Raw genomic sequence first — 13775 nt, 5'->3', positions numbered from 1 at the left:
ATGAATTGTATATTCATGATTAATATATATTAATTAAATAGGGGAAGTGTTCGTATCATTACAAATTTAATAGGAAATAGACACCAACCTGATATTGTTTTGTGTTAATTACTACATATATAGAGTGTTCTATAAGTAAGGAAATGGGTTTCATTTGCTGTCATTGTTTGTAACAATTGACCTGTTTCCTTACTGAACATCCTGTATAAAGTTGAAATAAAGAAGTTCGTGTGTATTTAAACCGTACGTCATTTATTTAATTTCAAAAGTAATTGTTCAGAGTTAAAACACAATAGAAAATTCTGTTACACACATTTATAAATTTACACATATTATTTTTATGTAAATAACTATAATTTAAAGAATTGGAACAAAAACATATTTTTTACTCGCTTTATACACTATTTCTTGATTTCATTTTACATTAAATATGGTATAATGAATTAAACATATAATTTTATATAAATTTATAAACATTTTTAAGGATATTAAAAAATATACATATTTAGTTGATAGATGGATTTGTATAAAATGTTGACTCGTTGTCACCTTTAGAAAAAAAATTCAATAAATAAATATCAGCATGATTGAACTTCTGTCGCATTTCACTAATTTCATTTTTGAGAGCGTCTATATTACTTTTTAATAAAGACACAATTTTATTGTATTCTTTGTGTTTATAATTAAAAGCATTTTTCAAATTCTGTAACACATTTTGATGACCCACATTAATATAGCCTCTATCTATGATTTCTAACAGTTCTTTTTTGGCTTTATAAATATCATCAATAAACCTATTTTCGTCGTAAGAAATTAAAAGTGAAATTTTCCAGAATAATGTTTTATCAATATTCCAAAAATTCAATGCATTTACATAAGTGGCATAATACTCAGAAGTCAATTCTACCAAATTCTTTTCTAACTGCTGTTTCAAATCTGTATCAGTTATTAATGATATTGACGTTGACAAGACATAATAATTGTGTAAGTGTATCCAAGAATATAAAAGTAATCTACCTTGAACAATATACAATACAAAATTGTGATAATCGTTGCAAATAAAAGGGTTATTTATCCATACGCGAGAATTGAAATTTTCAATACAACTATTTTTTAATGAAACTAGCTTTTGCTTTTCTACTGTCCAATTAATTTGAATGCCATTTAAATCTTCAAATATTATACATTCTGGTTTAAAATCAACTAGAAACATATTTTTTACATTAAAATAGTGTTGAAATTCATTCCAAGAACTAAAACCTTCACTTTTTGTCAAAGGAATAATAACGAGTTGAGGTTTTGATTTAGAGAGCAACGATAACTCCCGATATATGTCAACTTCTTTTTCCTCTTCACTTAGTAAATAATTATTACCTGAACATTCTGTAATAAAATTCATTAACTCAACATTTAGATTCTGATCATTAAACAAAACATCAAGTGTGGCATTTATATTATCGTTGCACTCGTCCAAGGCAGCCAATTTAGTATAATAAGTCCATAGCCATGAATGGGGAACTGTTTTACTCGCATACAAAACCAAAAACATTTCAACAACACGTTTTTTATATGGTTGAATAAAATTTTTTATGTGAGATTCGTGTTGCAATTTAAATAGTACATTTTGTAGAAATATTAATTCTGAACGAATTAGCACACCGTAGGTACATTGAACACTTTGCATTTTCATTTTATACTTAGCTATTGCTAATTCTTTTTTCATAGCTAGATCATTAGTTGGACTAATCTCAGTCTTCAGTAAATCAATTTCATCAATTTTTAGCTCGACTGTTTTGCCATCCATAGTTTCTAAATTATGAAAAACATCTAAGAAATGTTTATCGTATACTAATCGGCAATTAATGAAATTATAGTTGATCTATAAAACAAAAATTATTTTTATATTTTATTATTGAAGTCAAATATAGTTTATAAAATAAATTTTCATGATAATAGTTTAATATGTTTATAGCAAAAATAAGTATTATTTCCAAAATTATATATATAAGTGTTCGGTAAGTAGGAAAGTTCTCATTGTTTATAATAAATTGACCTTTTTCCTTACTTATTAAACACTCTGTATATTTTTTTATATTTCGAAGAAAAGTACATACATTATGTAAAAAAATAGGAAAACCAGACCACTCAAATAAGCTGCAAACAAATGAATAATGACATACTATAGAGAAAAATAACGTTTTAAATATTGCAATCATTTTTTGGATCAATTTCACTTAGATATCCGACGGTACTAAAAAAGTAAAATTCGTAAAAGGATGCATCTCAATTGCTCAATAGAGATAAAACATTTTTCTTTGTTCATTTTAACAATAATACATTTGGCTGTGTAAATAAAAGCTGATATAAAAATAATGTTTTAAAGATTTATAAGTTTAGTAAATATATTATAAATATTTGATAGTGATATACAGAGTGATTGATTTATCGTTGATTTCTCCTAATATTATGATTATTTAAAAAAAAATACAAAGGTTAGTGATCAACGAAATAAACATTTTATTCTGATATTACTTAAAACTGAACAAATTAAAATATAATCTAAATTCTTAGATACTAATTTCTTTTAAAAATATTCCCAACTTTAAAATGAAAATTTTTCTATAAAATAATAAGATGCGTCTGAATTTTGATGTATAAGAGAAGCCAAGCTTCTTAACGATGGTTTGAATGAATGAACTAAAATACAAATAAGAAATTCACAATGTAATTTAGAACTAAATATAACTATAAACATGAATATGAATAAATAGAGTTTCAAAATTAATTTTTATAAATTGAGTATTAAATATATACGAATAGTAGTTCTATGTTGAAACGTGGAAATTCAAAAATTAAGTCGATAGCTAATTAAATGATTTGTATAAATATGATGTCTATATGTTAAATACAATATAAAATAATGTTTCAAAACGATGTTATAATTGTATAATATAAATTCATCAATAAGAAATCTCAATAAACAAATAGATTTATGTATTTTAAAATCCATGAATACTAAAAAAAATTTTAAAAATTGTAACCAAAATATACTTTTAAACAATAGTATTAAACTAATTATAACATAATGGCTATTGTATGTTTTTCTATGTTATTAATATTTATGAACGTGTCTCTTTCAAAGCGGATTTTTTAAGATTAAGGTTAAGTTCTTCTTCTTCTTTTTTTATTTCCGAATCCGGTTAGTCGAATTCTCTATTTCTCTTTTGATTTATTTTTTTAACATTAATATTGTTCTCTAAAACTCTACCAACTAACTTATTATTAGCTACTTTTTAGGCTCCTGTGTATTAATGTGTGCATTATATAATGCTATTAAAATAATATATTTTAAAATTATCTATCAGTTATAGATTCTAGTGAGGACAATAGTGTTTGAAAAATATTTATAATCTTGAGTATTGAAGTAGTACCAATTCCTAAGGTTTTATCTTATGTAGAATTTACCTCAATTTGGTGGTCAATCCTAGCGATTTTTTTTCCTCCCTTGTATTTCACTAATTTGCCATTTATCATTTATATTATTTTTCCTACTTCTTCCATAAAATGATGTGTCCAACTATTTCTGAAATGATGGGAGACTTATTACATCCTTCTTTACATTATTATTACTATTTTTTGCTTTGAGTAGGCGTTTTTATTGTTTTTCTTAGCTAGCTTCTTTTGTATTCTATTTATTTTCAATATTTTAAATTGTCCTGCTGGTTCAACTGATCAATCAATCGTCAGTTAAAAGGCATATTGATTTGTAGGTTAAGTGTAAATATATTTATTTGTTTGTAAAGATATAACTCAATAAAATACAATTTAGCCGGTTGTAATTGTCAATAAATAAACCATTGTCATGGTTCAATAATAAAATGTATTTAAAAATAGAAACGTTCCTAAGAATATTTTTAGATAGACAATATCAACTACCTTAAAATTAAAATTCTCTGTTAATTATGCGACTGCAAAAAGTGTTCATTGAGAATGAATATAATGGCGTGGTAAAGATAATAAATGTAGGATAGTGGACACTTACCTGCATGTTTAAGAATTAGCCCTTCTCAAAAATTAACAAAATAATGTGTATTCGATATTCACATATTTTTAGTGAGAGGGGAAATCTAATTTAGCTTTCTCAATAGTCAGAGTAGGATAGAAATGTTTTACGATCTTATCGTATAAGACAATAGTTTAAATAAATAATTCTAAAAAATTGTCAATATCTGCATAAAATTGTAACTGTGTTATTATAACAGCCCGTTGCAATATTGATCGATAACGCTTTGTTTATCCAACAACCCCTACCTAAACGAGGGTTATTTTATAATAGGATACACACAAATAAATAGGTGTAGAATACAAAGGGTCCTCTTCAAAAGCAGTTACCTTAGCAACGTTCCTCAATCATTAGTGTACTGTCAGTAAACTCTTTGTGGTCACTACACGATCTAAGTAAAAATATAAAAGTAATTTTGTTCACAATATACACATTTCAGGAAATTATTTTATAGTACAATAATAATACGCATTGCGTATTTTCCTTTAAACCATTTGTGTGCATTAATTTTTATCAAAGAATTTATGTTCAAAACATATGCTAATGTGTGAAAAAATGCTGAAACCGTCGTTAAATTCTCAAATTAAATTTTTCATAAATTAATAATAAAAAAAAACATGCGTAAATTATTATGATAAATAATTCTATACAAATGTATTCAATAAGTGCATTGGCGTGTTTTTAGCTATGTAATTAAATAAAAAATTATCAATTCTATAATTTGCTAATAGGTGTCGATAAAAATAAATTTAATGAATATTTATAAGAAATTTCTTACGCGCAGAAAACAATTCTGTAAGAAACACTCGTTTATTTTATTTTCTAAGGTCTGCAAGTTGTTTTTTGACACTCGATGCCCAGCATGCGCTCTATTCCTCATGAAAATTATTATACCTAATACTGTATATTATTATACGACAGAACTCTTGTACTTAAACTGCACTATCACCGTCGTGTAATAATAACAACAATAATATTATATTATGTACATTTGTTTAAATATCTTCGGTCGAGATGATTGCGTTGAGAAGTACGGGGAGGTTGATTTCGCTATAAAAACAGATTTATTTGACAACCTGGACGGGCTGTACAGTACGTAGCCCAGGGGTGGTCTGGTGTTAAACGTAATACGTTTATAAATTATAAGCTGGCGCGCGCGTTTGCATACAAACAATATATAATATTTACATTGGCCGAGGCACGTCGTGAAGTGTATGATTTAAAGTTTTTACACCTATACTTCGTGGTTGTTATGTGCCTATAAATACTTATGCAGGATACGACTGCAATGAATAATAGAAGGTGATCGACACTTTTTGTCAAACGAGACCGACAAACTTATATTGTACTTTTGACTGTTACAAAAGTATTGCATTTTAATCCCATCTCGGAATTCGTATAATGTTCTACTAAAATGATGATCGTGATCAATTTATCGTAGAAGAGTCAACATTTCTTGAATATTCTGATAAGTACTACAATTTACCAATTAGATTTAATATAGAGTGCTTGCAGCAAACAATCTATAATTGTTACCCTCGGCAGAATTTGCGGTGCGGGTTTTCGTCCATAAATCCCACCGCGGAGAGAACCCAAATAGAAAACTTTATAGGTTAAATGAATTGCTGTGTTGTGATCATCCGGAGTACAAGGAAATGACCAAGGATGGTTACAAAGTTACTGAGCAAATATACAGTCCAGTTGAAGTCTAAGCCTATAAATGATAAGAGGAAAAAAACTAATAACAGCTTACACGAGAGCATAAATAAATAACCCATACTGAAGGCAATAAAAATACAATTACCCGGCTGCGGTTTTGATTTGTTGTTGAGCAACTGGTGTGATTTATTCGCTTCGACCTCCGTTTTATTTACTAGAAGCGTGCGACTACCACTGACCACATCACACCACGTCCTCCGGGTGCGCCCCGCCCGTTATAATTTTCAATTCTCCTATAAAATACCTCGACCAGTTCGGCGGCCGTTGTCCAACACACAATTGTGACCTGTAGGGTTATTATCGCGGCTGATTTATGTGATAATTGTGCGTTTAGTCTTTTCCGGGACGTGTGTTTGTGTGTGTAAAACATAGTGTTTTTTAACACCGTTGAGTTATTTGGTAAAAATTAATATTAATAAAACGCCACGTGATAGGTGAAAAAAAAACACGCATTATTAATAATTTAATGATTCTCGGCTCTTACCACCGAAAGAATGGGTAATATACCATCGAATATGGGTGCGGCGTTTATGATACCTTACTGTAATAATGATAATGTTTATGTTTTATTCACGACAATAAGAATTCTTCTACAAAGTGTTTAATAACATTAATAATCCAACCGATACAATAAAATATCACTTGACAAGCTTTACATTACTTAGTAATGATTACTAGTGTTATTATTATATTATCATTAAAATTATCTATATTCTATTTGAATGCTATAGACATTTTCTCAGTGTAGACCACGACAAAACGAATCTGAGAAAATGAAATAGTTGATATTTTAAAATTTTTANATCACGACAAAATCTGAGAAAATGAAATAGTTGATATTTTAAAATTTTTAACCGAGAGGAAACATTAGATCAATTAAATTATCCACATAAACAATGGTGGATCCAAGAATGAGAAGTTATATCTGTCATAACCCTTCAAAGAGATTATGAATTAATAGATAGTTTAGGTTTCATATCGTGTATAGATTATATAAATTAATTTTTATTCTCTATCTTTATTAATATTTTCTCAAGTTTGGAGTTAGTCAATTAAGGAAACCGTTAGTCGACTTTGGTCTTTAACCTAGCTAAGGTATCTTTTATTTATCTAAACTGATTAATTAATACATTTACTTAAAAAGAAATAAAATGTTTTGTAGTTATTCACAGACAATAACATTAACAACACAAATAAATGTAATTATTTTTTTTACTTATTATTATTCGACAATTCCAAAGTCAAATCAACAATAGAATTTATATAATTTTTTTTAACCAAACTTAGAAATGTCTTGAACCTTAATATTACACTACAAGTTAAATATGCACCCATTGAATGACACTTTGCACTGATCCGTAATTGATACGTGTGGTTAAAAATATACTTACAGACCCATTAATTCGGTCCTTGAAAGTCTCTACGGGGGTTGAGAACCGCCAAACAGCGACGTACAATCTCCTGCCAAATAGGATAGTAAACACGCGTCGGCATAGAGGACCGTTATAGGGAGTTCTCATGCACGTGCCGTGTGTACATCCAAAATGGACCATTTTCATATTCTCAGGTACAGTAATAATAATAATAATAATAAAGTAACAAAGATAATGGATCCAACAGAGAGTGTAACATAACGATGCCACTTAATAACAGACAATGGCTGCACCGACGTTCACACAGTAATACGATCATATGCATAGGTGCATTAAGCGAAACATCATCCTTGCATGATAAAATTATCATGATTCAAGTATGAATGATAGAATAAAAATAACAAATCATTCGAAAAACGATTTTGTTTTTATTTGAAATCAATTTTACTTTTACTTACGTGAAACATGCTGTCTATATTTTTAAATTTGTACGTATAAAAATACATAATGATTCTTTTAACTTTGACAAAACATTTAGTTTAATTTAGTACATACCATGATTGGCCAATACTTTTTATATAATAAAAAACTTTTTTAAATGTCTTTAAGAGTTATTACATATTAAACTCCCAGTGTTTAAAACACCAAAAGTTTCAAAATTAACAATTAAATAATTAGATAACTTTCTATTTTATAAGCTAGTCAAATACTACGGCATCCATTAAAAGCATATATTAAATAGAGGGTCGGGAGAATTTTTTTTTCTTTGTGTATGTATCATGAGCTTCAGTTTAACATATTATTTTCACTATAGTGAAAATTTTCAGTAGACCGGTGTAAAAGTTAATTAATTAATTTATACTTTTCCCAAATATGCCACGTACCCATTATACTGTGACCCCACTATGCTACCGTTGTTATATAAGAAAATGATTTTGACTAATAGAAAACAAAATGAACTAATGTGAACAATTTTTAAAGAAAAAATGTGATTGAAAACATACAACAATAACTTTACATCTCAGGTGTAATAATCATGCTACAGTTATTACTTTTCGGTATGTTGGAAGCTACAGAGATGAATATTGTAAAATAAAAACTGAAGCTCGTGTGCGTGATGGAAAAAAGTAATGATCATGATAAAATTGAAACAGTAATGTAATACTTTGATTAAAGATTATTCCACGTACCGCCGTCGATGCGTTTCGTTTGGTGTTAAAATTAAAAGCTGTTCTGGGAGCTGGGCGTGCTTTACACGATCTAGACTTAATAAATCTTATTGTCAATTCTTGATTAACATACAAAGACTCGGCACGTTTGAAAAAATAGAAACAAGTAATAGAAAACAGCACTGTTAACGGCCATAATAATAACACACAACTACATCCGGAATAACTAATTAATCAAATCTGTGACAGATTTATACACAGTTATAGCTTAAACTATAAAATCAATATTTTTCATGCAATCAAATAAGTTGGATAAAAGGCATAAGGGAATTCTATATTGTGTTACAATTAATGAGAAGCTTTGAGATGTATATGATAAGAATTCTTTCTATATTGCGAACCACTCATACTTATAATTAAAAATTATATTATAAAAAATTTTTATCAACGATTCAAAGTTTAATCTTGATCATTCACCATTTAATATTACAAAAATAATAATAATGACATCTAAACCCCTAAATTTCCTCTTAGAAATAATTTTTTCTTACTATAAACTTGATATCTACTGTAGCTCATAAAATAAATCAAGTTTAAATCTGTATATTTGATTAAAAACCATTATTTGACAAAAAAAGAGGTTAGCATTCTAAATAAATTACACTGTGTATTTTAAACAACTGTCAGTTATAATCTGTCATTTGTATGTGTTAATTGTGTCTTTAAATGAAAATTTTCAACAAGGAATATTAAATTATAAGTAATAATATCAACATTTTTTAGATGAACTAAAGGTTACACAAGGTAAAATTATTTCCACAATTGATAACAATAATAGTAACTTAAATAAAAAATGTGATGGACGTTCTAAAAATTATATCAGCTTTATCACAAGAGAGTAAAATTTTGAAGGATAACATTGCTGTATTTGAAAAAGAACAAAAGTTGTTCTGTTAGGAAATAAATGTCCTATAATCTATCCGTTTATCCACCTTCTCCTTAGTGATGGAAGCTCCGCTAGCCGTGACTCGATGATCACCAGAGAATTTCTACTTCGCACTTCCTTCAGCAGTTTTGCACAAACACCCCCCGGATTCTGCCTCGCCAGCCCAACTAGGGTTTAGGTGCATTTTTTATGCATTCTCATCGCATAAAATAATAAGGTATAATATTAAAGTTATTAAATATTTTTTGCAACTGACTTAGTGACTATTTAATATCGATCAAAATGTTTTGAACATTTATGTACGATATGAGTTTTTCCGTATTCGTTTTTGGTAAAATGAAAAAAATATCATATTATTCGTGAGTTTTTTCTATTTTTCTCGTTATATAATCATCTAAACTAAAAACAATCCACACAACGATTCTCCCAGTGAAATTTTGATACAATTTGATATGTCAAACTAAAGTGAAATTTTTACGTAATTTCAAGTCCAAAATCAGAGGAGGGTGCAAAATTAAAAACCAACGAAAGACTGCTCAATTTGTATGAGGGTTTTGTATAAAATACAACAGTGATGTTTATTTTTGATTTAAATAAAATTTGTAGTGAGGATCCGGAAAACACCAGTTTTGAAAATAAAAAATTTTAGTTTTTGATTTCGCTACTTTTAGGTCTAATAAAATATCACATTATTACTTGTGGCATATATTAAATGAACAACCTATTTATATGTTTTCATTAATTTTAGTTATGCATTGTTATTAAGCCATTGGCTATGTAATACTTTTTATATTTTGTTAGTGTGTCAACTATATGTTTTTAAATAGAACCATATATTTGAAGTAATTAAAATAGTTGAGAATTTTCTTTTAATTATACATTGCGTTTGAAATATTTAAAAAAAGTTCATCCATTTATAAGATTTAATACTTTTGAAAATTTGAATTTGTAAATACATGTACAATATACGAGGGGTTACAAAAAAAGATAGATAATTTCGTTTTTATACACAGATGTGCTTACAGATTCGCCAGATAATGTTTTTTTTTTTTTATGTTAACTCACAACATTGTGCTATACAAACATATTATTATAATCGATCACAATTTAAAATTTTAAGGAGTCATTTCTTATAAACCAATGAAGTATTATTAAAAATTCAAGAGTAAATTTCATTCGTTGTCTTATAAACTGTTAAAAATGTTTAATTTTTGAAAAAAGGACAATTATCTTATTAAAAAGAACTGTACAGACATATAAAATGTCATTATAAATACGTTATATAATAATTTTTAATTAATATCAATTAATTTTTAAGTTACTACACTATCATTTGATGATACGATTTAACTTATATCGTATCATTGATTTTTTATTCGTATAATATTATATTAGTGTCATTGTATAAATAAAATCCAATCGAAAACATTTTATTTTTAAAAGTCCCAGTACTTGTATTTCTAAAAATAAAAATTTATAATTGGTTTAGGTTATAAATATTAAAAAGGATCCAATTCAAGAACCAATTTCTTTAGGTTTTGTTATGTGTTCCACACACAAAAATTTACTTTATATTAAATAAAAATATATAAATTAATAAAATAATGCTCGAAGAATACTTGAAAACTATGTTTTATTTTGTTACTTGTATTAAAACTTTGCAACCATAAATTAAAAAAAAATTTTATTTGTCATGTCATGAAGTTCTGTTAACTCCAGCCTTGAAATACTAAGTTAATTTAAGCATGTCTATATGAAAATATAATTACGATTATTATTATCAAGGCGGCTAAAACTTAGTATACCATGTTTAAAAACAATATGAGACGTGAATTTTGTCCGATTTAATCAAGATCTGCTTGTATAAAAGACACGCGTTCAAGTTATTATAGTCATAACATTATTTTCGATTTAACGAGGTGTCGATGGTGAAATATAAAATTACAGAAAGCCATAAACTACGAGAAACCAAGTAATAAACGGAGTCAACTTAAAGTACGATGCACAAGCGAGATTAGAGGGCGGTCTAAAATGTGTTAGCAGTCGTGATACTATTATTATAATGTTTTAAGTGATGACATGGTTATAAAAATCTAACTAGTTTTTCATCGAAGACGGCGATTTCATCTTACATGTGCATCTCAAATTCTTCTTTTGGAATATAAGATGATATATTCATGTGTTGGAAATACTAAACTATATTTTCTTTTTTGATTTTGTGTTCAATTAGCTTTTAAAGAATTCCCCAGCAAAGTTTTAACACAAATTATTTTGTTAAAGTTACCAATACAGAAAAACAGGGTCCAGTAGAATTGAGGAATTTTTTAGATTAGAATTTATAGATATGTTACAGAAATTAAAATCATTATCGTAAAACGTTTCGATGCGTATTTGAAATATATTAAAAAAAAAATTTAACATATCTATTAAAAATTACATGATTTTTGACTTTAAAAGTTGATTACTCATAGAGAACAAGTTACCGTAAGGTTTTTATTTTTTAATTATACATTACAATAAATAAGCTTTTGGAACAGTATCAAAAATTGAAAAAAAAAATATTGATGTAATTTTTAAGCCCCCTTAGTACATTAGTTAATGAGTGAATTTTCAACAAAAATACACATAGTAATATTAGTACCTTCTCAGCTTTGCATCAAAGATAAAAAAAATTAATTCTTTTCGAAAATTGACTCTGAAATTATCCAAGGGTGCGACCAAAATGCCAGAGGGACTCCAGACCTCCTATAATATACTCAAATTTAACACTGATTCCAACCAATACCAGTAATACCATGGTAGGTTAAACCGGACCTTTGTGCCAGGAAGAAGAGGTTGGGTTTGGTTTGATAGATTCCCACAGTAAAAATGATTATATAAATATATTACTTTATTTCATTTGGAACGGGTAACAATAAAACTATTAATAACTAGTATTAATAATAATAAATATGATTAAGAATAATATAAAAGGAATATTAATAGTTTTTAAAGTTAAATGATGAAACTTTTTACCTGCAAAAATGAAAAAGATAATTAGATATTAATTCATAATTTACGAATACATTTGGTAAAAGATATTTGGTAAGAATATCCAATAATATTTACTTAATACATAATATTAATTAATTCATAAGTTATATAATTTATTATTTAAAACTTTGTATACGCCTTGGTGTTATACTTATATTATAATATAATAGCTCCAGCAGAATCCTTCGCAAGTAGGTTTAATCGAGTCATTAGAATAGGTTAAACGTAAGTTTACTTGATATGTATCTTATAAAAAGATATCAGTAGAAAATTCCACTGATACACCTCAAAATAAAAATTATGACTTGAATCTTGATGCTCTGATAAAAAGACGTATTCTCGATCATTTCTTTATGTACAAATTATTATACGACCAAATCTCATTTCCTCTGCTCCTGTCCTCGTTTCAATCTATGTGCTCCAATATCTGCCACACTCTTGTCCACACATTTTCTGTTTCATATCATAGAACATCAAATACTTTTAACACAACACTAAAAAGAATATTTTTGGAAATTAATAAAATTTAATTATTTTATTTGACTTTTTTAAGCCTGATAATCTTGTAACCCTAAATTTATATGTTGTAAAATATTTTTGTAATTATTATTTTTAAAGATTTAGTTTTATATTCTATATGTGATTCATAATTTGTATTAATTACATTTCACTCGAGCCGTTTGACGTATTTTGTATACAAATAAAAAAATATTTACAAATTGAATCTATAATTATATTGTAAATAATAACATAATTGATTTATAACATTTATTATACTTTGAAATTTGGTTACCCCTATATTTCACCCATCCATTAAATTAAGTAAAATAATTAGATCTATTTAAACTCCCATTGTACTGCAAAAATATAGGTGGTTGAGGAAGTTTGGCAAGTACCAGTCATGGGAATCCAACATTAGATGTGACATGTCTTCGACTTGTCTTTCATAGGTGATTTTACCTGGTTATCAGATATTCACTGTATTTTATCATTAAATATTTGGCGATTATTTAATGTATTTTGAAAATATTATAAGATTTCGGAAAAAAAAACCAAAATAATTATTTTAAATGCAAAATATTACCTTTCCTATCTTTATAGTCATTCTTGGAAAGTTATGTGGGTAAAAGTAAAAACTATTCAATAAAACAAAACAAACCTTTTTGTATAACAATAAAAAGGGTTTGTTTATATGTTGTATAATGTATATTTTCTTTATAAATCATACAAGTTAATCCAGGACGTACCACGAAAAAAAAAACCCAGCACAGGAGGGTCGCGGCACAGTGGTGACGTGGCATAGTTGGATCAAGTATAATGATATCTGACAGTGATTAAAATCACTATCAAAAATAAACGCTTCGATGCAAATCTTTAGATAGTGTTTAATTTTAAAAAAATTAGTGTTTTATTCCAAAAGCTACTTGATTTGCTGGTTCCTTATTAATATCTCGATTAAGATAAAGTATGTC

The 13775-nt window shown here is 27.2% G+C and overlaps 1 protein-coding gene across 3 annotated transcripts; it reads right to left on the bottom strand.

The window, feature by feature from the left end:
* Positions 1-256: 256 nt before the first annotated feature.
* Positions 257-4471, bottom strand: LOC126899097 (uncharacterized). 3 transcript variants are annotated; one of them, XM_050673642.1, is made up of 2 exons: positions 4393-4471; positions 257-1879 (listed from the first exon to the last, which is right to left on the bottom strand). In XM_050673642.1, exon 2 carries the CDS (start codon positions 1802-1804, stop codon positions 506-508), a length of 1299 nt encoding a protein of 432 aa, XP_050529599.1. In that variant the 5' UTR covers positions 1805-1879; positions 4393-4471; the 3' UTR covers positions 257-505. The 3 variants fall into 3 exon arrangements, with proteins under 3 accessions (XP_050529599.1, XP_050529598.1, XP_050529597.1); XM_050673641.1 differs by lacking the exon at positions 4393-4471 and adding an exon at positions 2066-2308; XM_050673640.1 differs by lacking the exon at positions 4393-4471 and adding an exon at positions 2115-2308 and having other exon boundaries at positions 258-1879.
* Between the last annotated feature and the right edge of the window lie 9304 nt (positions 4472-13775).

Source organism: Daktulosphaira vitifoliae, unplaced genomic scaffold (assembly GCF_025091365.1).
Source record: "Daktulosphaira vitifoliae isolate Bord-2020 unplaced genomic scaffold, ASM2509136v1 Scaffold_2, whole genome shotgun sequence".
Lineage (NCBI taxonomy): Eukaryota > Metazoa > Arthropoda > Insecta > Hemiptera > Phylloxeridae > Daktulosphaira > Daktulosphaira vitifoliae.
The sequence above is the reverse complement of the archived record's forward strand: the minus strand, read 5'-3'. Positions and strand labels throughout refer to the sequence as shown.